Source organism: Cervus elaphus, chromosome 5, assembly GCF_910594005.1.
Source record: "Cervus elaphus chromosome 5, mCerEla1.1, whole genome shotgun sequence".
Taxonomy (NCBI): Eukaryota; Metazoa; Chordata; class Mammalia; order Artiodactyla; family Cervidae; genus Cervus; species Cervus elaphus.
The window spans coordinates 68,630,786-68,658,369 of NC_057819.1; the positions used below are offsets into that span (position 1 = coordinate 68,630,786).

The 27,584-nt window shown below is 38.7% G+C and overlaps 1 protein-coding gene across 1 annotated transcript in view; it reads right to left on the reverse strand.

Moving 5' to 3' along the window:
* Nucleotides 1–27,584, reverse strand: part of CPE (carboxypeptidase E) — a 146,580-nt gene that overhangs the window by 45,056 nt on the left and 73,940 nt on the right. Inside the window, exons 2-3 of the mRNA XM_043902686.1 lie at nt 12,172–12,368; nt 10,332–10,499 (exon numbers count right to left, since the gene is read on the reverse strand). Of these exons, the coding sequence (XP_043758621.1) occupies nt 10,332–10,499; nt 12,172–12,368 (365 nt within the window). The remainder of the gene's footprint in view (nt 1–10,331; nt 10,500–12,171; nt 12,369–27,584) is intronic.

The following is a 27,584-nucleotide window of genomic DNA, read 5'->3' on the forward strand; positions in this document are numbered from 1 at the left end:
TTAGATTTTTGCCTACTGTTAGTTCCTATACAGAGACTTACTTACATATATTGCATATACTGTTCATGTTACTAAATGATCAAAAACAAACAAACTCTACAATTTTATCAATTAAACTTAATTTCTCTTTGACTATTAATAGAGTCTTTTAGACTGACTAAATGATGAAATATCCTCAGTACTGTAATCACATATTTAACTAATCCATAGAGGCGGCTTTGGAGCACCCCTAAATAGGGCTGGTTAGGCCAGTCCTTAACAGAATCCAGAGCCAAATATAACCTACTTTTTAAACTTTCATTGAGAGACTATAAATGTTCAAGTATTATGCTCTATAATTACATAACCTGGCTCTTAAAATATATCAAAGCCATGTTTATTCTATATTCTTCACAACTCTAGCCACTAAAGACAAGTATTTAATATAATTATTTGATACAACCATTGTTTGGATGGAATCCAAGCCAAGGCCCATATACTGAGCCCAGATAATGGTGGACATAACCAGACTGAAGGCCTCAAGAACAGATGAGAAATGATTCAGCAGGAAGAACTCCAGGGAACAGAAGAGACCCTGTGCTCAGAGAGGTTCAGAAGAGCAAAGAGACCATCTGGAGGACTTGGTAAAAATGTATATTCCTTTCCATCACTCAACCCCTTAGCATATACACCCCAGACTTCCTGATTCAGTATTCACAGGAATCTGAATTTTTTAATTGACATATAGTTGATGTACAATATTACATGAGTTTCACGTATACAGCATAGTGATTTTCAATTTTTAGAGGTTATATTCCATTTATAATATAATTTTATTATAAAATACTGGCTATGTTCCCTGTGCTGTACAATATATCCCTGCAGCCTATTTATTTTATTCATGGTAGTTTGAACCTCTTAATCCCCTACCCCTATCTAGCTCTTTCCCTTCCCCCTCCCCGCTGGTAACCACTAGATCTCTATATCTGTGAGTCTGCTTCTTTTTTGTTATATTCAGTAGTCTGTTTTATATTTTATTTTATTATTTTTTTTTTAAATTTTAAGCTTGCTTTACTTGAACCTTTTGGGCTACAAAAATGCTGATCACACCATTTTATGAGATTTGGTCACACGGAATTGTGTTTTGGACAAAGCCTGGCACCACTATGATTCCATTAGTTAATTTAGGTTCAGTCCCTCAGTCGTGTCTGACTCTTTGTAACCCCATGGACTGCAGCACACCAGGCCTCCCTGTCCATCACCAACTCCCAGAGTCCACCCAAATTCATGTCCATTGCATCGGTGATGCCATCCAACCATCTCATCCTCTATCCTCCCCTTCTCCTCCCACCTTGAATCTTTCCCAGCTTCAGGGTCTTTTCCAATGAGTCAGTTCTTCGCATCAGGTGGCCAAACTGTTGGAGTTTCAGCTTCAAAATCAGTCTTTCCAATGAACACCCAGGATTGATCGCCTTTAGGATGGACTGGTTGGATCTCCTTGCAGTCCAAGGGACTCTCAAGAGTCTTCTCCAACACCACAGTTCAAAAGCATCAATTCTTTGGTGCTCAGCTTTCCTTATACTCCACTCTCACATCCAAACATGACTATTGGAAAAACCATAGCCTTGACAAGATGGACCTTTCTTGGCAAAGTAAAGTCTCTGCTTTCTAATATGCTGTCTGGGTTGGACATAACTTTCCTTCCAAGGAGTAAACATCTTTTAATTTCGTGGCTGCAATCACCATCTGCAGTGATTTTGGAGCCCAAAAAAATAAAGTCTGTCACTGTTTCCACTGTTTCCCCATCTATTTGCCATGAAGTGAAGGGACCAGATGCCATGATTTTAGTTTTCTGAATGTTGAGCTTTAAGCCAACTTTTTCACTCTCCTCTTTCACTTTCATCAAGAGGCTCTTTAGTTCTTCTTCACTTTCTGCCATAAGGGTGGTGTCATCTGTATATCTGAGATTATTGATATTTCTCCCGGAAAACTTGATTCCAGCTTGTGCTTCATCCAGCCCAGCGTCTCTCATGATGTACTCTGCATATAAGTTAAATAAGCAGGGTGACAATATACAGCCTTAACGTACTCCTTTCCCTATTTGGAACCAGTCTGTTGTTCCGTGTCCAGTTCTAACTGTTGCTTCCTGACCTACATACAGGTTTCTCAAGAGGCAGGTCAGGTGGTCTGGTATTCCCATCTCTTGAAGAATTTTCCACAGTTTATTGTGATCCACACAGTCAAATGCTTTGGCATAGTCAATAAAGTAGAAATAGATGTTTTTCTGGAACTCTTAAGATTTCACATATAGGTGATCCCATACAGTATTTATCTATCTCTGTCTGACTTAGTCCACTTAATACCCTCCATATCCATCCATGTTGTTGCAAATGGCAACATTTTACTCTTTTTTCATGGCTGAGTAGTTTTCCATTGTGTGTGTATGTGTGTGTGCTTCTTTATCTAGTCATCTGTTGCTTCCATATCTTGCCTATTGTAAATAAGGAATCTGCCTTTTTAATCTTCATTCCTACAACTCTATAGATTTCAAAACCACTCTAATGATACAACATCTTCCCTCATAGCTCAGTTGGCAAAGAATCCGCTTGCAATGCAGGAGACCCTGGTTCAGTTCCTGGATAGGGAAGATCTGCTGGAGAAGGGATAGGCTACCCACTGCAGTATTCTTGGGTTTCCTTTGTGGCTCAGCTGGTAAAGAATCTGCCTGCAATGTAGATCTGGATTCGATCCCTGGTGAAGGGAAAGTCTACCCACTCCAGTATTCTGGCCTGGAGAATTCCATGGACTGGATAGTCCATGGGGTCACAAAGAGTCAGAAACGACTAAGCAACTTTCACTTTCTAATGATTCAGAGAACAGATTGATGGTTGCCAGAGGCAAATTACAAACTCTGGATTATAAAATAAATCCTGGGCATGTAATGAATAGCATAGAGACTATAGTTAATAATACCGTATTGTATACTTGAAAGTTGCTAAGAGAAAATATCTTAAAAGTTCTCATCACAAACAAGAAAAAAAAAAGTGTAACTATGTATGGTGATAAGTGTTAACTAGACTTATTATCCAATCATCTCACAATATATACAAATATCAAATCAATATGTTGTATGCTTCAAATTAAATAATGTTATACATTAATTTTATCTATAGGTATGTGTCTATATCTATACCTATACATATCTCTCAGTTCAGTTCAGTTCAGTCGCTCAGTCATGTCCGACTCTTTGTGACCCCATGAATCGCAGCACACCAAGCCTCCCTGTCCATCACAAACTCCCGGAGTTTACCCAAATTCATGCCCATCGAGTCTGTGAAGCCATCCAGCCATCTCATCCTCGGTCGTCCCCTTCTCCTCCTGCCCCCAATCCCTCCCAGAATCAGGGTCTTTTCCAATGAGTCAACTCTTCGCATCAGGTGGCCAAAGTATTGGAGTTTCAGCTTCAGCATCAGTCCTTCCAATGAACACCCAGGACTTATCTCCTTCAGGATGGACTGGTTGGATCTCCTTGCAATCCAAGGGACTCTCAAGAGTCTTCTCCAACACCACAATTCAAAAGCATCAATTTTTTGGTGCTCAGCTTTCTTCACAGTCCAACTCTCACATCCATATGTGACTGCTGGAAAAACCATAGCCTTGACCAGACAGTCCACTGTTGGCAAAGTAATGTCTCTGCTTTTTAATATGCTATCTAGGTTGGTCATAACTTTCCTTCCAAGGAGTAAGCGTCTTTTAATTTCATGCCTGCAGTCACCATGTGCAGTGATTTGGGAGCCCAAAAAAACAAAGTCTGACACTGTTTCTACTGTCTCCCCATCTATTTCCCATGAGGTGATGGGACCAGATGCCGTGATCTTAGTTTTCTGAGTGTTAAGCTTTAAGTCAACTTCTTCACTCTCCTCTTTCACTTTCATCAAGAGGCTTTTTATCTATAGATATATATAAACACAGTACCTACATACCTACATTTGAGCTATTTCAAATCCTGAAAGATGACGCTGTGAAAGTGCTGCACTCAATATGACAGCAAGTTTGGAAAACTCAGCAGTGGCCACAGGACTGGAAAAGGTCAGTTTTCAGTCCAATCCCTAAGAAAGGCAATCTGAAAGAATGCTCAAACTATCACACAATTGAACACATCTCACTTCTTAGTGAAGTAATGCTCAAAATTCTCCAAGCCAGGCTTCAACAGTACATGAACTGTGAACTTCCAGATGTTCAAGCTGGTTTTAGAAAAGGCAGAGGAACCAGAGATCAAATTGCCAATATCTGCTGGATCATCGAAAAAGCAAGAGAGTTCCAGAAAACATCTATTTCTGCTTTATTGACTACGCCAAAGCCTTCGACTGTGTGGATCACAATAAACTGTGGAAAATTCTGAAAGAGATGGGAATACCAGACCACCTGACCTGCCTCCTGAAAAATCTGTATGCAAGTCAGGAATCAACAGTTAGAACTGGATATGGAACAACAGAGTTGTTCCAAATAGGAAGAGGAGTACGTCAAGGCTATATATTGTCACCCTGCTTATTTAACTTATATGCAGAGTACATCATGAGAAACGCTGGGCTGGATGAAGCACAGACTGGAATCAAGATTGCCGGGAAAAATATCATTAACCTCAGATATGCAGATGACACCACCCTTATGGCAGAAAGTGAAGAAGAACTAAAGAGCCTCTTGATGAAAGTGAAAGAGGAAAGTGAAAAAGTTGGCTTAAAGCTCAACATCCAGAAAACAAAGATCATGGCATGTGGTCCCATAACTTCATGGCAAAAAGTTGGGGAAACAGTGGAAACAGTGACAGACTTTATTTTGGGGGACTCCAAAATCACTGCAGATGTTGACCACAGCCATGAAATTAAAAGATGCTTACTCCTTGGAAGGAAAGTTATGACCAACCCAGACAGCATATTAAAAAGCAGAGACATTACTTTGCCACCAAAGATCTGTCTGGTCAAGGCTATGGTTTTTCCAGTAGTCATGTAGGGATGTGAGAGTAAGAAAGCTGAGCACTGAAGAACTGATGCTTTTGAACTCTGGTGTTGGAGAAGACTCCTGAGAGTCCCTTGGACTGCAAGGAGATCCAACCAGTCCATCCTAAAGGAAATCAGTCCTGAATGTTCATTGGAAGGACTGATATTGAAGCTGAAACTCCAATACTTTGGCCACCTGATGGGAAGAGCTGACTCATTTGAAAAGACCCTGATGCTGGGAAAGATTGAAGGCAGTAGAAGGGCACGACAGTGGATGAGATGGTTGGATGGCATCACTGACTCAGTGGACATGAGTTTGAGTAAACTCTGGTAGTTGGTGATGGACAGGGAGGCCTGGCGTGCTTCATGCCATGAGGTTGCAAAGAGTTGGACACGACTGAGCGACTGAACTGAACTTAACATACCTACATAGCACTAAAAGGCTAAGAAGAGGGAAGTGAGAAAGGGGTGATGTGTAATTACATGAATGAAATGCCTATTATGTATCTTGTACTCGGCCATGTCAAAACACTGTCTAAGCCTAATTGACAAAGATGGAAAAAGGAGATGAGGCAGACATGGGCAATATCATCCCATGATTTAAGCAGATTTAGTGAAGATTTAGTAAAATATAAACAAATCTTGCTTCTGTTCCAGAAAAGAGTTCAAAACTTAATTTTTATATATTTCTCTTTTTATTACCTTTATAATACCCAGGAAAGGTATTGGCATTGAGACTTTTTAAAATAAAAGCTCTAATTTTTTTTTTTTAAATTGTCATGAACAGCCATCTTTTTTAAAGTATTGCTTAAACTAGATATATGAAAATAATATAAATCTTATAGAAATATTATATAGGTTCCATTGGGGAAGAGGATGCAGTGCTGGCTGAAAATGACAGCATTTTCACTAAAACTGTTGATCTAATATCCTGTCAACATGAGTTTATTTCATGATTGTTCAATGGTTGGTAACATGAATTCTTTTTCTCATTGCTTAGTTTCTTTTTTTCTATACAATAGTAAAAGATGTTTATCAGTTTTCATAAGCAATAGACAAAAAGTAAAAGATAATTACAATTGCAAGCCATGATAGTTACATGATTCACTTAACAATGTAAAATAATTACATACAATTTGGGGGGTCAAATAGAGTGATGTAGTAAGTGGAAGTGCATACATGCACATGTTTTCATCCACCCAATCAATCTATGTTTTTTAGTTGGTGTGTTTAATCCATTTACATTTGAAGTAATTATTGATATGCATGATACCATTTGCTTAATTTTGGGGGGTTTATTTTCTGTAGGTCTCTTCCTTCTCTTGTGTTTCCTGCCTGGAGAAGTTCCTTTGGCATTTGTTTTCAAGCTGGTCTGGTGGTGCTGAGTTCTCTTAACCTTTGCTTGTCCGGAAAGCTTTTGATTTCTCCATCAACTCTGAAGTAGAGTTTTGCTTAGAGTATTCTTGGTTGTAGGTTCTTCCCTTTCATCACTTTAAATGTATCATGCCATTCCCTCTGGCTTGTAGAGTTCCGTTGAGAAATCAGCCTGATGGGAGTTCCTTTATGTTATTTGTTGTTTTTCCCTTTTTGCTTTCAATATTTTATCTTTGTCTTTAATTTTTGTCAATTTGATCACTATGTGCCTTGATGTGTGTCTCCATGGGTTTATCCTGCCTGGGGCTCTCTATGTTTCCTGGAATTAGTTAACTAGTTCCTTTCCTATGGTAGGGAAGTTTTCAGTTATTATGTCTTCAAATATTTTCTCAGGACCTTTCTCTCTCTCTTTTCCTTCTGGGACTTCTATAATGCAAATGTTGATGCATTTAATATTATCCCAGAGGTCTCTCAGGCTGTCTTTATTTATTTTCATTCTTTTTTCTATATTCTGTTCTGTGGCAGTGATTTCCACCATTCTGTCCTCCAAGTCATTTATCCTTCTGCCTCAGTTATTCTGCTATTGATTCCTTCACATCTTCTCCATTCTTTCCCCAAGATCCTAGATCATCTTCACTATCATAACTCTGAATTGTTTTTTCTGGAAGGTTACCTGTCCCCACTTCATTTAGTTGTTTTTCTGGGGTTTTATCTTGTCCCTTCACCTGGGACATAACTTTCTGCTTTTTCATCATGACTAGCTTTTTGTAATGTGGTTTTTGTTTTAGCTGCTATGGGACTGCAGTTCTTCTTGCTTCTTCTGCCTGCCCTCTGATGCAAGAGGCTAAGAGGCTTGTGTAAGCTTCCTGATGGGAGGGACTGGCAGTGGGAAAAACTGGGTCTTGCTCTGGTGGGCAGGGCCTTGCTCAGTAAAGCTTTAATCCAATTATCTGCTGATGGGTGGGGTTGCACTCCCTCCCTGGTAGTTGTTTGGCCTGAGCAACCCAGCCCTGTCTATGGGCTCTACGGTAGAGTTAATGGTAACCTCCAAGAGGGCTTTCATCAAAGAGCACCTTCCCAGACTACTGCTGCCAGTGTCCCAGTCCCTGTGGTGAGCCCTGCTGACCCACACCTTAACAGGAAACCCTTCATTTTGGCTCAGTCTTCTTTGGGGTCACTGTTCCTTTCCTCTAGGTCTTGGTGTGCATAAGATTTTTATTTGTGCCCTCCAAGAATGGAGTCTCTGTTTCCCCCAGTCTTGTGGAAGTCCTATAGTCAAATCCTACTGGCCTGCAAGGTCAAGTTCCCTGGGAATTCCCCCTGGGATCCCCAGGCAGGGAAGTCTGATGTAGGGTTCAGAATCTTCACAACAGTGAGAGAACTTCTTTGGTATTATTGTTCTCCAGTTTGCAGGTCACCTACCAGCAGGTATGGAATTTGATTTTATCATGATTGCACCCCTCCTATTATATTTCTCTGTGATTTCTTCTTTGTCTTTAGATGTGGAGTATCTTTTTTGTGGTGGGTTCCAGTGTCCTCCTATTGATGGTCGTTCAACAGCTAGTTGTGATTTTGGTGCTCTCACAGAAGGAGATGCTCTCATTTCTTAGTTGTAATAGACAGCATGGGCAATGAGGAAAATCTGGGAAGATAGCCACACTAAGCTTTCAGAACAATTTTTCATTTCTGTCTTATGCCACAGCACACAGGACTATCCTCTTTTCCCTTCTGATCACCACTGCCCTTTTCTTTTCCAGTCCTCCCTTCTCCCAGAAAAGGTGGTTTAGGGGCAGAAAAAATGAAGATCTGTGACTCAAAAGCAACAATGTTTAAGTCACCCATTTATCAAGTTCTGCCAAAATCCTTGGCCCCAGGCAGCCCTTTCACAGACTGATCCCCATTTATAGACTCAGCCCAGGTTTCTGGGATGAATTCTAAATATAGACAGGAAAATTTTTAAGATTTTTAGACCAATAATCTGAGACTCCCTCTCTCCTGGATCTAACAGTGTCCCAGCCATGTGCTGAATGCATGTCTGGAACTCCAGCAGCTGGTTTTCAGATGTTGTAATATGCTTGCCATGCTTGATTGAATTCATTCATAATAGGCATCAAGCCTACTATGTGTTAGATTCAAATAAGAATTCTAATTCCTGTATTCAAGGGACTGAAATCTAAAATCAAAAAGAAAAACAGCTATATAAACACATAATAATATGACATATATAAAGTTCTATGTAACTATAAGCACCAGGCTGGAAGTATATATAAAGAACATAAAAGCAGGCTTAACAGAATGTCTGGAAGAGCAGAGAAAGGCTTCACAGAGGAGGTGATATGGAAGGAAAGTGAAAAGTACTGTGAAGAGCTGGAATAAGCACATGTATGAAGACATAAAGTTATTAGAAGATGGTACACTTAAGGAGCACATGGCATATCAAAGCCAGATTAAGGAGTGGCTGAACTGGCAGCTACTAGGGCCAAGGGAAATTTGAATGGTCCTGGAGCTATAATAAAATGGAGACACTGTTCCTTCCAATCTCTCACTTGGAAAGGTACTAGGAGTTGATAAGTAAGAGTGGAATTGCCAGGAAAGACACAAGAGGCAGTAGGGGCTGCCATGAGCAGTCCTCACCATTCCTCCATAATGGGCTCACTTCCTCTCCATGGAACTAAACACAGTGTTCAAACAGTATAAGCTTAAGACTCAATGTTTAGTGGGTGTGTGTGTGTCCATTTGACCCTATGGGCCATAATAAAGCACTGAGAAACAACGCTGACACAGGAGTGAGAATTCTAGATCCTGACCTCAAGCACTTCAAATATACTAACTCACTCAATCCTCATAACCACTCTATGCAATAGACACTATAATCATCTCCATATTTCAGATGAAGACAAGGAAGCACACAGCGGTTAAATAACTTTGCAAAACTCATACGGCAAGGACAGAACCAACATTTGAACCAAGGTGGCTGCCTCCAGAATCTTCACACTAAACCATCACAGTGGTCTCACATTTTGAGCTTTTACTTTGTTCTTTGGAGCAATGGAGACCTGACAAATTTAGAGGTTTTAAGCAATTTATTTTAAGCATTTTTTTCTGTATGAAGATCACTCCGGAGGAATTTGAGAAGACTGAAAGGAGTTGAGAAAGGCTGAACCCAAAACAAGGATGGGGGCTACTTTCCTCATCAGAACAGAAGACCATAGGGCCTGAGTTTTCAGAGAAGAGAGAGGCTGAGAGTGTCACCGAGATCTGGTAACATTGTGTGGGGAGTGGTGACAGACAGAAAATTCAAGGTTTTGATGATCGAGTAAATGAGAGAATAGTGTTTTCTTAGGAAAAGATTTATTTCTGACCATGCTAAGTTTGAGGCCCTAGATGTCACCAGATGAAGGGACTGAGTGAGTAAGTGAAGAGATCTGGGAGAATCTCAGATATAATCTCAGGTATAATCAACAACACACAAAAGGTACAGAAGAGGATGAAAACCCAGGGAGAGAAATAACGGTAGCAGATGGGACCCTAAAGGCCAGTGTTTAAGCCAAGGCAGAAGAAGCAGGGAAAGAAACTCAGAAGTGATTTAAAAGGTACTAGAAGAGGTAGAAGAAAGTAGAGTTCTACAAAGCAGGAGAAAGTTCTGGAAAAGAAGAAAAAGTCAACAGTGTAAAGTGCTGTAGAAGAAGTGAATCAAATGTGCTGATAAAGGGCCCTTAAATAGGCCAAAAATACTTTCTAGACAACTGGGTTACTCCCTCCTGCCCCTACCATTACATTCTATGCCATAAATTCATGACCAATTCTAGTGGCAGGACTAGTTTCCAGGCCCCAGGCTCCCAGCCTTGACTTTCACAGCCTCAGGGCAGTATCCCATACAAGCATTCATGACACTTCTGCATCCCTCATTGTTATGAAGATAATAGATGTATTTCCTTAGGCTGGAGGACAGAACCCAAGAAAACCATACATGTTCTCTACCTTTGTGTTTTGATCCACAATTTTCTTCAGATTTTTCAACAGATGATTATTTGGACCACCTTCTTTCTCATTAACATAAACTATTCTGTCTAGGTCAGGAAAGTTCCGATTCAGATCTATTCCCTGGGCATTGCTTCGACCCACAAACCAGTCCTTCAGCTCACCAAGCTAGAAAAAAATCAGAGGAAAATCATCAGTTATTTTTTGTTAATGTTATCATCTATTTAAAGTCTTCATTAATGGCTTTTAAAATAATTTATAAGACTATTCATTTCAACAATATCCTCCTACAGTGGCATTTCACTATCTAAGTGATACACGCATGAAAGTATCAGGTTTAAAGCATTTGTTATGGATATTTTGAAAACATTCTCAATGAACAATATTTTAAATGTTAATTATACATACAAGATATTCAACACCAAACTGCATATATGTTAGCTATTAATGTAGATGGCATGTCTCACAGCACAATACTGTTTACTTGGTTTAAGCAAAATACTCACTGTCTCTGAAAACCACAGCAATCTACTCACAAATATTGGAAAGAATAAATTCCTAAAGAAGGTTAGGCATTTAAAATGAGTTTAACGTGAATTATTTACATATTACCTCTCTCTAATAGTCTTAATGAAAAAATGTGAGCTCTGTAACTTTTGTTTCAACTTTGTAAATTGAAAATTTTCTGCTTAATTCTAAACACTTCATTTCACTAATGATATAATCCAGGAACTTAATAAATTTCTAGCATACTCAGTTACATTCCATTTTTTGTTTTACTATTAATACTAAATCTCTAATACAGAGATAATGTCCATATTCTTAAAGTCATGCAAGTTCAGATAGCTTAGAAAGTGAGGAATCAAAATCTATAAGACAAAAGATAGCAATGACAGTTTTTTGTCCATCCTGACAGTCCTTAATATCACTTTAAAATAGTCAATAATTTAATTCTCTAGGTACTAGAATATACTAGAATTTTTCTCTTCATAACTTTAGAAATTATAACAACACTATACTTATAGAAATTCACTGTTTGGGTTTCTTACAAGGTCAAATGGTAATTGGATCTTTTATTTTTATTGTACAAAACAAATTCTTAGCTATAGATTAACATACTGAATATATACTTTAATATGTTCCCATTAAACATGAAAATTATTTCAAACTGCAGAAAACAACAAATAAAATGTCCTCCATCCCTGTCCAAACAAAAAGGGAGCAAACTTAATTATGAGAACATAATTACTACCCAGTGTCTCTAACAGTTAAAATTTACTAAACTAGTTTTTTATTTATGGTAGGAAGGTTTTGTTCTGTTTATTTGTTTGTTTTCTACTTTATGGATCATGTATATCAATAGATAAGAAAAGGATTAAGCATCCATAAAACATTATCTAGCCAAAAATCCTTATTTCTTGATTTCAGTAGATGGCAATATGATATCATCTCATTTAGAAACAGCAATGGCCTCGCTCTTCAATACATGGGAATAGATAACTGTCAACCTTCTGGCTTTCTAGAAAGAAAGTTACCTAGTGACAAACATGAATGAATAAATATGATTCATTTAACAACAATAACAAAACAATTAAATATTGACTTATAAAATTTCTCATTTGAAATTTCTGTGGAAGAAACCCTCACCCACCATTCCTTACCTTCTAAACATTTTTCTTACCCAGAAATTGAATACCATATCACTTATACCCAGCCCTTCACTCTCTGTAAGCTTCATGTGAGCATATATTCCTTGTCTATAATTATATACGTACAAACCTTAAAAAAAAATCATAAAAAAAAAAAATTCATGCTCTGCTGTGATCTGACCCACACCCACCTGAGATGCTGCCTTTTCAAAGCCATCAGGGTTCAGGGAGGGCATGATGTGGATTCGGGTGTTGTGGATCAGCTGGACAATTGTCTCATTCCCTTTTTGGTACTCATTGCACAGGTACTGGGCCAGAAAAATGAGCAGCTCCCGTCCAACAGCTTCATTGCCATGCATATTCCCAATGTATTTAAATTCAGGCTCACCTAAAAGCCCAAAAATAAATAATATAGATACTTTTTCTATCATACCAAAGAGAAGGCAAATAACATACTGTGTAAAAAAAAAGTTATACAGTTACTAAGTTATTACACAAAGATTATAATTTCTTTGCCCTCCACAATTGATATCTAAGAAATCTAATCTAAACATAAAATACTTAACATTTCCCTTCCATCTTTTGAGTTCTCTCTTCCCAGTTTCCCACTTACTGTACACTGAATTTTGACCTCCAAAATCATAAGTCTAAATCCTAAGTTTGAATGTAACTGTATCTGGAGATATGACCCTTAAGGAGGTAATTAAGGTTAAATGAGGTCATAACCCAGAAGGACTACTGCCCTTATAAGAAAATGAAGAGAGAGATAGCAGAAGCAAGAAGAGCTACAATCCTAGAGCCTGCAAAATTAAAGCAACAATTGCAGAAAGTTAGACAAAATGAAAATGCAGAGGATTATGTCCTAGATGAAGGAACAAGATAAAATCCCCAGAAAAACAACTAAATGAAGTGGAGATAGGCAAAAGTCCAAAAAAAAAAAAAAAAGAAAATTCAGAATAATTATAGTGAACATGATCCAGGATCTCAGAAAAAGAATGGAGGCAAAGACTGAGAAGATGCAAGAAAAGGTTAACAAAGACCTAGAAGAACTAAAGAACAAACAGAGATGAATAATACTATAACTGAAATGAAAAATTTACTAGAAGGAATCAATAGCAGAATAACTGAGACAAATGAGCAGATAAGTGACCTGGAAGAAAGAATGGTGGAAATCACACTGAAGAACAGAATAAAGAAAAAAGAATTAAAAGAAATGAAGATAGCTTAAGAGACCTCTGGGACAACATTAAATGCACCAATATTCACATTATAGGGGTCCCAGAAGAAGAAGAGAGAGAGGGGACATGAGAAAATATTTGAAGTCATGATAGCTGAAAACTTCCCTAATATGGAAAAGGAAACAGTCAACCAAGTCCAGTAAGCACAGAGAATCCCACGCAGGATAAACACAAGGAGAAACATACCTAGACACATACTAATCAAATTGACAAAAACTAAAGACAAAGAAAAAATATTGAAAGTAACAAGGAAAAAATGAAAAATAATTCACAAGGAAACTCTCATAAGGCCATCAGCTAATTTCTCAGCAGAAACGATGCAAGCTGAAGGGAGTGTCATGATATATGTAAAGGTGTGAAAGGGCAGAATATATAACCAAGAAAACTCTACCCAGTGAGAATCTCATTCAGATTTGATGGAGACATAAAAAGCTTTACACAACTAAAAGCTAAGAGAATCCAGCATCACCAGACCAGTTTTACAACAAATGCTAAAGGACTCCTCTAGGCAGAAAAGAGAATAGGAGTTATAAGAAAAAATAATTCTACACATTCAGTTCAGCTCAGTCCACTCTGTCGTGTCTGACTCTTTGTGACTTCATGGTCTGCAGCACACCAGGCTTCCTTGTCCTTCAGAACATGCTCAAGCTCATGTCCATTGAGTTGATGATGCCATCCAACCATCTCATCCTCTGTCATCCTCTTCTCCACCTGTCTTCAATCTTTCCCAGGATCAGGGTCTTTTCCAATGTGTCGGCTCTTCTCATCAATTGGCCAAAGTATTGGAGCTTTAGCTTCAGCATCAGTCTTTCCAAAGAATATTCAGGACTGATTTCCTTAACGTTTGACTGGTTTGATCTTCTTGCAGTCCAAGGGACTCTCAAGAGTCTTCTACAGTGCCACAGTTCAAAAGCATCAATTTTTTGGCACTCAGCTTTCTTTATGGTTCAATTCTCACATCCATACATGACTATTCGGAAAACCATAGCTTTGACTAGACGGACCTTTGTTGGAACTAATGTCTTTGTTTTTTAATACGCTGTCTAGGTTTGTCATAGTTTTTCTTCAAAGGAGCAAGCATCTTTCAATTTCATGGCTGCAGTCACCATCTGCAGTGATTTTGGAGCCCAAGAACATAAAGTCTCTCACTGTTACCATTGTTTCCCTATCTGCCATGAAGTGATGGGACCAGATGCCATGATGTTTGTTTTTGAATGTTGAGTTTCAAGCCAGCTTTTTTCATGCTCCTCTTTCATTTTCATCAAGAGGCTCTTTAGTTCCTCTTGTTTTCTACCATAAGATTGGTGTCACTTGAATATCTGAGGCTACTGATATTTCTCCCAGCATCTTTGATTCCAGGGTGTGCTTCATCCAGCCCAGCATTTCACATGATGCACTCTGCATACAAGTTAAGTAAGCAGGATGATAATATACAGCCTTGAAATATTCCTTTCCCAATTTGGATCCAGTCTGTTGTTCCATGTCCCGTTTTAACTGTTGCTTCGTGACTGGCACACAAATTCCTCAGGAGGCTGGTAAAGTGGCCTGGCATTCCCATCTCTTTCCGAATTTTCCACAGTTTGTTGTGATCCACACAGTCAAAGGCTTTGGTGTAATCAATAAAGCAGAATGGTCCAAAGAATGTTGGCAATTTGATCTCTGGTTCCTCTGCCTTTTCTAAATCCAGCTTCAACATCTGGAAGTTCTCAGTTCACGTACTGTTGAAACCTAGCTTGGAGAATTTTGAGCATTACTTTGCTAGTGTGTGAAAAGAGAACAATTGCATGGTAGTTTAAACATTCTTTGGCACTGCCTTTCTTTGGGATTGGAAGGAAAATTGACCTTTTCCAGTCCTGTGGCCACTGCTGAGTTTTCCAATTTTGTTGGCATATTGAGTGCAGCACTTTCACAGCATCATCTTTGAGGGTTTGAAATAGCTCAACTGGAATTCCATCACCTCCAGTAGCTTTGTTTGTAGTGATGCTTCCTAAGGCCCACTTGACTTCACATTCCAGGATGTCTGGCTCTAGGTGAGTAATCACACCATCATGGTTATCTGGGTCATGAAGATCTTTTTTGTATAGCTCTTTGGTGTATTCTTGTCACCTTTTCTTAATATCTTCTGCTTCTGTTAGGTCCATACCATTTCTGCCCTTTATTGTGCCCATCTGTGCATGAAATATTCCCTTGGTATCTCTAATTTGCTTGAAGAGATCTCTAGTCTTTCCCATTCTATGGTTTTCCTCTATTTATTTTCTTGGTCACTGAGGGAGACTTTCTTATCTCTCCTTGCTATTCTTTGGAACTCTGTTTCCATGTTGAACAGTTCTATGATGACCGACAAGACCTTTTAGAACTAACACCAAAAAAAAAAAAAAAAAAAAAAGATGTCCTTTTCATCATAGAGGATTGGAATGCAAAAGGAAGAAATCAAGAAATACCTGGAGTAACAGGCAAGTTTAGCCTTGGAGTACAAATGAAGCAGGGGAAAGGCTAACAGAATTTTGCCAAGAGAACACAATGGTCATAGCAAGAGATGACTTTATACTTGGACTTCACCAGATGGTCAATACTGAGATCAGATTGATTATATTCTTTGGAGATGAAGATGGAGAAGCTCTATACAGTCAGCAAAACCAAGACTGGGAGTTGACTGTGGCTCAGATCATGAACTCCTTATTGCAAAATTCAGACTTAAATTGAAGAAAGTAGGGAAAACCACTAGACCATTAAGGTATGACCTAAATCAAATCCCTTATGATTATACAGTGGAAGTAACAAATAGATTGAAGGGATTAGATTTGATATACAGAGTGCCTGAAGAACTATGGACAGAGGTTCTACACATTCAAATTATTATATCAAAACCTCATGGGAATAGGAAACCCCAAAGCTACAATAGATATACACACACAAAAGAAAAAGCAATGCAAACACAAAAATAAAGATGCAATCAAACCACAAGAGATGAGAACAAAAGAGGAAGAGAAGAAAAAAGACCAACAAAAACAAATCCAAAACATTAAGCAAATGGCAATAAGAATACACATCTCAATAATTACCTTAAATATAAATGTAGTAAATGCACCAACCAGAAGACATAGACTGGTTGGGTGGATTTAAAGAACAGTATCTTTATATATGCTTCCTATAAAAGACCTACCTCAGACCTAGGGACACATACAGACTGAACATGAGGGGATGGAAGAAGGTATTCCATGTAAATGGACATCAAATGAAAGCTGGAAAATCAATATTCATAATAGAGAAAATAGACTTTAAAACAAAAACTGTTACAAGAGACAAAGAAGGACACTACATTATGATCAAGGGATCAATCTAAGAAGATTTAACAATTGTTAAGTATACATGCACACAACATAGGAGCACAATATATAAGGCAAATAATAACAGCCATAAAGGGAGAAATTAACAGTAACACAATAATAGTAACAGAAGTCAGCTCCCGATTTTCATCAATGGACAGATCATCCAAACAGAAAATCAATAAGAAAACACAGGCTTTAAATGACAAATTATACCAGATGGACCTAATTTTTATTTATAGAGCATTCCATCCAAAAGCAGCAGATTCTTTCCAAGTGCACATGGAACATTCTCCAGGATTGACCACATGCTAGACCACAAAGCAAGCCTTAAAATTTAAGAAAACTGCAATCATACCAAGCATCTTTTCTGATCACAACACTATGAGATTAGAAATAAACTATAGGAAAAAAAGTAAAAAACACAAACAATTGGGGCTCAAGAATATTCTACTAAACAACCAATGGATCACTGAATAAATAAAAAAAAAAAATACCTAGAGACAAATGAAGGTGAAAGCACACTGATTCAAAGCCTATGAAATGCAGCAAAAGCAGTCCTAAGAGGGGAGTTTACTGCAGTACAATCTTACCTCAGGAAACAAGAAAAGTCTCAAAGAAACAACTTAACCTACATCTAAAATAACTAGAGAAAGAAGAACAAATAAAACCTTAAGTTAGCAGAAGCAAAGAAATCATAAAGATCTGAGCAGAAATAAATGAAACAGAGACAAAAAATAATAATAATAATAAAAATTTATGAAACTTAAAGCTGGTTCTTTGAAAAGATAAAAAAAGATTGATAAACCTTTAGCCAGACTCTTCAAGAAAAAAAGGAGAGGGCTCATATCAATAAAGTTAGAAAAGAAAAAGAAGTTACAGTTGACACCATAGAAATACAAAGGATCATAAGAGGCTACTACCAGCAACTGTATGCCCATTAAATGGACACCCTGAAAGAAATGGACAAATTGTTAGAAAGATAAAGTCTCCCAAGACTGAATCAGGAAGAAATAGAAAACATGAACAGACTAATCACAACACTGAAATTGAAACTGTGGTTTAAAATTTTCCAATAAACAAAAGTCCAGGATCAGCTGGCTTCACAGTCGAATTCTATCAAACATTTAGAGAAAACTTACTATGTATCCTTCTAAGAGGATTAACAATCATGTAAGAAGGCCAGGGGTCCCCAAGCAACAGGAGGAAATAAACTGCAAGTGGCAGACATTTTTTTCTCTTCTAATTCTGTGCTGTCATGATGACACCTGGTTCTGCCTGAACTTAACTTTTCTCAAACCTTGAGCTGACCAATGCGTTTTTCTCATTGAAATGTTTTTCTTAAGCGATGTTAATGAACTATGTATTTGCTTGGAAATCTGCCTTTCTTCAAGATTCATGTCAATTGTTTTACGGCCAGGGATGACTCCCCTTGTGCCAGTGCTATCTCAAAATGCATGTTGCAGGGGAGGGGGCCTTGTACAACTCTCTCAGTCTTGAGACATTTCTGTTATCTGGTTAGCAGCTTGCTAACAAATATATCGGAGAAGGCAATAGCAACCCACTCCAGTACTCTTGCCTGGAAAATACCATGGACGGAGGAGCCTGGTAGGCTGCAGTCCACAGGGTCGTGAAGAGTCAGACACGACTGAGCGACTTCACTTTCACTTTTCACTCTCATGCATTGGAGAAGGAAATGGCAACCCACTCCAGTGTTCTTGCCTGGAGAATCCCAGGGACGGGGGAGCCTGGTGGGCTGCCGTCTATGGGGTCACACAGAGTCGGACACGACTGAAGTGACTTAGCAGCAGCAGCAGCAGCAACAGGTATATAATGCTTTGCTAAGAGCTCACTAGGGGGCACTCTTTCTGCCCCTTCTGATGTCTATATCAGAAGCTTTCTCTATCTCTTTTATACCTTAATAAAACTTTGCTACAGAAAAGTTTTGAGTGATCAAATCTCATCACTGCCTGTGGATTCAAACCCTCTCCTCTGGAGGCCACGAATCCTGGTGTCATTCACAGCTCACAGCCAGAGCCTTTCACTTCTGAAAATGTTCCAGAACAACTGCAAAGGCAGAACAATTCCCAAACTCATTCTGTGAGGCCACCATCACCCTTATACCAAAACCAGATAAAGATATCACAAAAAAGAAAATTACAGGCCAATATCACTGTAAAGAATATGCCTAGAATGTAGCAGACCTGGGTTTGATCCCTAGGTTGGGGATATCTCCTGAAGGAGGGCATGGCAACCCACTCCAGTATTCTTGCCCAGAGAATCCCCATGGACAGAGAAGCCTGGCGGGCAACAGTCCATGGGGTTGCAAAGGGTCAGACACAACTGAGCAACTAAGCACACACACACATCACTGATGAACATAGATGCAAAAATCCTTAACAAATATTAGCAATCTGAATCCACAGTCCATTAAAAGGATCATGCACCATGATCAAGTAGAATTTATCCTAGAGATACAAGGATTTTTCAATATCAGCAAATCAATCAGTATGATATACCACATCAACAAATTGAAGAATAAAAACCATATGATCATCTCAATAGATGTGGGAAAAGTTTTTGATAAAATTCAACAGCTATTTATGATGAAAGCTCTCCAGAAAGTGTTATACAAGGAACATACCTCAACATAATAAAGCCCATATACAGCAAACCTGCAGCTAACATCATGCTCAATTGTGAAAGGCTGAAAGCGTTTCCTCTAAGATCAGGGGCAAGATAAGGATGTCCACACTCACCACCTTTATTCAACACGGTTTTGGAAGTCCTGGCTACAACAATCAGAGAAGAAGAAGAAATAAAGGAATACAAGTTGGAAAAGAAGATAAACTGTCACTGTCTGCAGATGACATAATACTATACATAGAAAATCCTAAAAATGTTACCAGGAAACTACTAAAGCTCATCCAGGAATCTGGTAAAATTGTAGACTACAAAATTCATACACAGAAATCTTTTGCATTTCTATACACTAACAATGAAAGTTCAGAAAGAAAAATTCAAGAAACAATCTCATTAACCACTACATCAAAAAGAATAAGATACCAAGGAATACACCTATTTAATGAGAAAAAAGACTGTACTCTGAAAACTATAAGATGCTGATGAAAGAAATTGAAGAAGACACAAGCAAATGAAAGATATACCATGTTTGTGGATTGGAAGAATCAATATCATCAAAATGACTGTCCTACCCAAGGCAATCTACAAGATTCAATGCAATTCTTATCAAATTACCAATCACATTTCTCACAGAACTAAAACAAAAAATCTTAAAATTTGTATGGAGACATAAAAGACATCTAATAGCCAAAGCAATTTTGAGAAAGAAAAATGGAGCAGGAAGAATCAAGCTCCCTGACTTCAGACTATAAAAGCTATAGCCATCAAAGCAATAAGGTATCATGGAATAGGATAGAAAGCCTGGAAATAAACCCATGCACCTGTGGTCAATTAATCTATGACAAAGGAGGCAAAACTAAAGAATCATAGAAAGACAGTCTCTTTAACAAATGGTGCTGAGAAAACTGGACAGCTACATGTAAGAAAATGAAACTAGGTCATTCTTTTAAACCACACAAAAAAACAAGTTCAAAATGGATAAAAGACCTAAATGTGAGACTAGACACTATTAAACTCCTAGAGGAAAACATAGGCAGAACACTCTCTAACATAAATCACAGCAATATCTTTTTCAATCTATCTCCCAGAATAAATGGGAATAAAAACAAAAATAAACAAATGGGACCTACTTAAACTCAAAAGCTTTTGAACAATAAGAAAACAATAAGCAAAATAAAAAGACCACCAATGGATTGGGAGGAAATATTGGCAAATGATGTGACCCACAAATAGCTCATAAGGCTTTATATCATCAAAACAAACAACCCAATCAAAAACTGGACAGAAGACCTAAATAGACATTTCTTCAAAGACATACTAATGACCAAGAGCCACATGCAAAGATGTTCAACATCACTTATTATTAGAGAAATGCAAAACTACAATGAAATATCACACAAGTCAGAATGGCTATCATCAAAAAATCCATAAACAATAAATGCTGGAGAGGTGTGGAGAGAAGGGAACATTCCTATACTCTTGGTGGGCATGGAAGTTGGTACAGCCACTATGGAGAACAGTATGGAGGTTTCTTAAGAAACTAAAAATAGAGCTACACTATGACCCTGCAACTCTACTCCTGGAATATATCCAGAGAAAAACATGGTTCTAAAGGATACAAGCTCCCTAAGTGTCATCACAGCACTATTTACAATAGCCAAGAAAAAGAATGAATAATGCTATTTGCAGCAACATGATGGACACAGAGATTGTCATACTGAGTGAAGTAAGTCAGACAGATAAAGAGAAACATCATGATATCCCTTATATGCAGAATCTAAAAATAAATGAAACAAATGAAACTATCTACAAAATAGAAACAGACTCACATACTTAGAGAACAAAATTATGGTTACAGGGGTTGGGGAGGAAAGATGGAGAAGGGATTGTTAGGTAGCTTGGGATCAACATGTACACACTGCTATATATATCGTGGATAACAAAATAAGGACCTAAGTATGGCACAGGGAACTCTACTCAAAATTATGTGGCAGCCTGGATGGGAAGGGAGTTTGGGGAGATTGGATACACATATATGTATGATTGAGTTCCCTTTGCTGTATGAAACTACCACAACTTTGCTAATTGGCTATACTCCAATATAAAATAAAAAGTTGAAAAAAAAAAAAGAAGAAGAAGAGGAAGAGACCCCAAAGATTCCTCCCTACCCTCTCTCTCTCTTCAGATGCATGAAGAAGAGCCAATGTGAGGACACTGTGGAAAGGCAGCTACCTAAAAGCCAGGAAGAGGGGCTTCGTTAGAAACCAACACTGCAGATACCTTGACCTTGAAATCCCAGCTTACAGAACTGTGAGAAAACAACTGTCCGTTGTGGCATTCTGTTATACCACAAATATACCACTCTACCCCCAATAACTAATAATAGTACATTCTGTGCCTCCTTTCCTTAAACACTGAACTTTCATATTTTCTTATTTAGTCCCTATCAAACATCTTAAAATAGGTATTATTATCCACCTCTACTTTAAGGTAAGCAAACTAAAATTAAGACTGCTTAAGAGGCCTCACCTCAGTTACACAGCCAATGGACCCAGGATTCAAACGTTGGTCTCCTTATTTAGTTAAGAATCTACATTTTTTTGTTAAAACCATCATGACAAAAAGCATTAACTTCTAGAGTCAGACTGTGTGTGCTCAAATCCTGGCAGCAATTCTTGCTGGCTGGCCTCAAGTACTTATTTTAGCTCTCTGTGGCTCTATTTCCCCATTTATAAATGAAATACTAGATTCTACCTCACAATGTTACTATAAGAACTAAGTGAAATAATGAGTGTCTGGCCAAAAAAAAAAAAAAGTGCCATGTGTTTGCTATATTTTTTTTAAATATCATTATCATATCACATTATCTTGTCATTGTGAGAAGCTTTACCTCACATAATCTAGTTTTCTCTTTGTAAAATCTCACTAAAATACTGAAGACACTTATTATCATTATTGTAGAAATGCAGCAAAAGAAGGTAAGTTTCGTTTAAGGGCCCAGAATTCAAACATAAACCATGCTGCCCATTTCATTGCATTTTATAAGGAGTAATAAAACTGCAGAGCATGGCTGCAAAATAATCTGAATTAATCTGTTGTTCTGATCCTTTCTGCTTCACCCATCCAACAGGCCCAATTTCTGCAGTGGAAAAGATATTCCCATTAAAAAAAAAAAAAGAAAGAAGTTGGAATTATCCTTCTCTGAGAAATACATTATCTAAATATTTTCTGTGTGATTTGAGTGACTGCCAGCTTTAGAAACCATGTCCCTTATGACTTCTCAGCCTGAGCTGAAGCTAATCCTAACCTAAGGATCAGGTGGGAGCAGTCAAAGCTATATTTATATGACCTTCATTTTTCACTTGGAAGGAAGGTCCCCATAAAACTACACTCAGGGACTCGCGCAGAAGGTATGTATGTGGGAAGTAAGTTCTTTCCTTCTGATTGGAAGTCATAATAATCTTGTACCTTTCTGTCAAACTCACCCTCTCGGTGTGTGTGTTGGTGGGACTGAGGTGCAGGGGAAGCCGCCATAGTCCACTGAGACTGGACCAAAAGAAAACAGAGACCAGGATGCCAGGAGGTCTCAGAAGCCTGCCTCCCCAAAGTATTTGAGAAGATTGCAATGTCGGAGGCTTTCTGGTCATGTTGCTTTACCCCAATACAACTTTGAAGCTTCAGTCACTCAAAAGAGCTTGGCCCACAACCCATAATGAGCACATTGAAATTTTCTATTTCTCTTCTGGATTAAAAAACAAAAAAAATTTTAATGACTTAAAAGAGAAATAGTAAACTCAGTCACTTAGCCAAATTTGGCTGCCAGAGCCTAAACTTGTGTTTGAATCTGAATGCTCTGGCATAGAGCATACAGTTTCCAGTCTGCCACAGGTGGCGCCATGCCATATCACTGCTTTATTTGTTTCCAGAGTCACAAAATTTCCAGTGTGGTTTTACTTCTTTAACTATGTAGAAAATCTCAGAAACAAATCTCTCCCAATACGCTTATTATATTTGTAAGAAGGTAGTAATGACAATAGCAATGCTTTAGGCTGACATAAAGGTAGGATTGTAAAGGTCATTTTAGGGAAGATATTCATATATGGAAATAAAGTACAAGGCATATATGCATTAGCAAAAGAAAATAAAGTGTATTTTCATACACTTCTTTGGTCTTCAGGAATAAATTTTATTGCTAGATAATGCTACCACCAGAAAATAGAAGGGTTATAATCTTTTAGGGCTTCCCTTGTGACTTAGATGGTAAAGAATTTGCCTACAATGTGGGAGACCTGGGTTCAATCCCTGGGTTAGGAACATCCCTTGGAGGAGGGCATGGCAATCCACTCCAATATTCTTGCCTGGAGAATCCCCATAGACAGAAGAGCCTGGTGAGCTACAGTCCATGGGGTCACAAAGAGTTGGACACAGCTGAGCAAGTAAGAACACCACAGCACAGCACATGATCTTTTAAGTTTACTGTCTTATGAGATAAGGAAGATTCACAGTTCAAATACAGCATTTGTTGAATGTATGCAAATATGCAAATCCCTGTGTCAGAGAGTATAGGGGCTCCAAAGCATGTAAAGCAGCACTCTTAAACTCAAGGAATGCAGGGTCTAGAGGAGGGTGCAGACATGCAGACAGCAGTCAGGAAGGAGGCAAACAGGAAGAAGTAAGAAATGTTGTGTCCATAATCAACCAGCTTCAAGTCCCCAAGATGAAATGCCACCACTGCTCTGGCCTCTTTCTAGCCCTTTTCCCTCCCAAAGCCAGAGCTAGTTTTTGAGAAATAAAATATTTTCTGTCATATCAGTAAACAAGGATGTCACAGTCAGCAGTGATTACAGCCCTCCAATGTCAGCTGGTGAACCCTAAGGGCACTGAGGAAGGAGAAAAATATGTGTGAATTACCACTCACCAGACTGCAGCCACTCCCTACGCAGAGCCCCAAGGGAGCTCAGGAAGTGAAAAACAATATACTGGCCCCAGATAAGTGAGGTACATGTGAAAGAAATGATTTCAGTGAGCCCAGACTCTTGCATCTTACCATACATAGAAAAGTGCTAAGTTCTTTAATTGGGGATGCCTGGTTTTCTTTCAGTTCAGTTCAGTCGCTCAGTCGGGTCCAACTCTTTGCGACCCCATGGATTGCAGCAGGCCAGGCCTCCCTGTCCATCACCAAATCCTGGAGTTTACTCAAACTCATGTTCATCGAGTCGGTGATGCCATCCAGCCATCTCATCCTCTGTCGTCCCCTTCTCCTCTCGCCTTCAATCTTGGCCAGCATCAGGGTCTTTTCAAATGAGTCAGCTCTTCCCATCAGGTGGCCAAAGTATTGGAGTTTCAGCTTCAACATCAAGTCCTTCCAATGAATATTCAGGACTGATTTCCTTTAGGATGGACTGGTTGGATCTCTTTGCAGTCCAAGGGACTCTCAGGAGTCTTCTCCAACACCACAGTTCAAAAGCATCAGTCCTTCAGCGCTTAGCTTTCTCTATAGTCCAACTCTCACATCCATATGTGACCACTGGAAAAAACAAAAAACAAAAAAACAAAAAAAAAAAACAGAAAAACCATAGCCTGACAAGACAGATATTTGTTGGCAAAGTCATATCTCTGCTTTTTAAATATGTTGTCTAGATTGATCATAACTTTTCTTCCAAGGAGTGTCTTTTAATTTCATGGCTGCAGTCACCATCTGCAGTGATTTTGGAGCCCAATAAAATAAAGTGTACCACTGTTTCCACTGTTTCCCCATCTATTTGACATGAAGTGATGGGACCGCATGCCATGATCTTTGTTTTCTGAATGTTGAGCTTTAAGCCAACTTTTTCACTCTCCTTTTTCACTTTCATCAAGAGGCTCTTTAGTTCTTCACTTTTTCCCATAAGGGGGGTGTCATCTGCATATCTGAGGTTATTGATATTTCTCCCAGCAATCTTGATTCCAGCTTGTGCTTCCTCCAGGCCAGGGTTTCTCATGATGTACTCTGCGTATAAGTTAAATAAGCAGGGTGACAATATATAGCCTTGACATACTCCTTTCCTGATTTGGAACCAGTCTGTTGTTCCATACCCAGTTCTAACTGTTGCTTCCTGACCTGCATACAGATTTCTCAGGAGGCAGGTCAGGTGGTCTGGTATTCCCATCTCTTTAAGAATTTTCCACACTTTACTGTAATCCACACAGTCACAGACTTTGGCATAGTCAATAAAGTAGAAATAGATGTTTTTCTGGAACTCTCTTGCTTTTTTGATGATCCAATGGATGTTGGCAATTTGATCTCTGGTTCCTCTGTCTTTTCTAAAACCAGTTTCAACATCTGGAAGTTCACGGTTCACGTATTGTTGAAGCCTGGCTTGGAAAATTTTGAGCATTACTTTGCTAGCATGTGAGATGAGTGCAATTGTGTGGTAGTTTGAACATTCTTTGGCATTGCCTTTCTTAGGGATTGGGCTGAAAACTGAACTTTTCCAGTCCTGTGGCCACTGCTGGGTTTTCCAAATTTGCTGGCATAGAGTGCAACACTTTCACAGCATCATCTTTTAGGATTTAAAATAGCTCAACTGGAATTCCATCACTTCCATTAGCTTTGTTCATAGTGATGCTTCCTAAGACCCACTTGACTTCACATTCCAGGATGTCTGGCTCTAGGTGAGTGATCACACCATCGTGGTTATCTGGGTGATGAAGATCTTTTTTTGTATAGTTCTTCTGTGTATTCTTGCCACCTTCTTAATACCTTCTGTTTCTGTTAGGTCCATACCATTTCTGTCCTTTATTTTGCCCATCTTTGCCTAAAATGTTCCCTTGGTATCTCTAACTTTCTTGAAGAGATCTCTAGTCTTTCCCATTCTATTGTTTTCCTCTACTTCTTTGCACTGATACTTGAGGAAGGCTTTCTTATCTCTTCTTGCTATTCTTTGGAACTCTGCATTCAGATGGATATACCTTTCCTTTTCTCCTTTGCTTTTGACTTCTCTTCTCAGCTACTTGTAAGGCCTCCTCAGACAACCATTTTGCCCTTTTGTATTTCTTTTTCTTGGGGATAGTCTTGCTCCCTGACTCCTGTACAATGTCACGAACATCTGTCCATGGTTTTCTTCTATTAACAATAATCTTTTGATGTTCAAACTACCTTCCCTTTGTTGCAAAACTTCTAAATAACCTGGTTCCGCTTCATGCCTCCTCGGAGCAGTTCTCTCAGGGTTACTTAAGATGCTGTCTTCTGGGCTTGGAGTTCTAAAAATTCCCACTGAATAAAATATAACTCTCAACTTTAAGGTTGTGAGCATTTTTAAGTTGACACTTCTCAAAATACAGTCTTCATCTGGTTCCCTCTATGTGAAAATATATCAGCTAACTTCCCACTGGCCTATTCTATAAACAGCAAAGTTCTTCATAGTGTTTCAGCAGGCAGGTAGCTGGATTGAGCAGAAAAAGGAGAGCATGAGCCAGTTGGCTGGACACCATGCATCTTGTAAACAGTGCACATCCGTGGACAGATAAAGAAAAGGAGGAACCTTCAGACTGACAGGAAACCACACATTTTGGGGTGATAAGCGTCCTGGAGGCAGACAAAGAAAGGTGGGAAAAGCCGAGAATCTCCAATGTCCAAATGTAACCTGTTGCTCATTATGTTATCATTACAATAAAATTAGCCTAGAAGCTAAGAAGTACCCATCATGCACTGATGCCCTAACAATTCTAATCTAAGCTAAATAAGGACAAAAATCCCTCCTCCCCTCGGGAAGGTGGAGGTGGGATAAAAATCAAGGAAGAAGACCCTCCAAACTCCTTCTTCCCCAATGAATATTCCACCCATTCATTTGTATGCCCCTCATAATGAGCTTGCCAAAGAAACCCAGCTACTCACTTGTCTGCCAGCTCTCCCTCTGAGAGCATATTCTTACTTAAATAAATCCTCACTTTACTCTCTTGATTTCCCTGTCTCATTTCTGAATGAAGGGTCTGGCCTGAGGACTCTGGTGTCTCCTGAGCACCATCTCCTCTCCCATCTTCCAGCCATACTTCCTTCAGTGCAGGGCTCTTCCTGTGATGCTCTTTACTCCTCACACACATTTTGATCTCTCATCTCTATGATCATGTTAACTATGATTTCCTTAGAGCACTTTTGTCACAGTTCAGTTCCTTTGTTATCTTTAATATCTCAGTTGGAAAATGTACATTAATCAGAGTGATTATATGTTTAATCCCCACCCCACACTGTATGTAGTGGGATGGTGTCCATGTCAGCTTACATATTTATCACCTGTGCCTGGCACTGAGTCTGAGACACAGTGAGAGAATAGTTAAACACATTATTAAGTAAATAAAGGAAGAGTCTTCTAAATCCCATGATCCCAGCAGCATAGCTAAGAGTAAAACTTGCCCTTG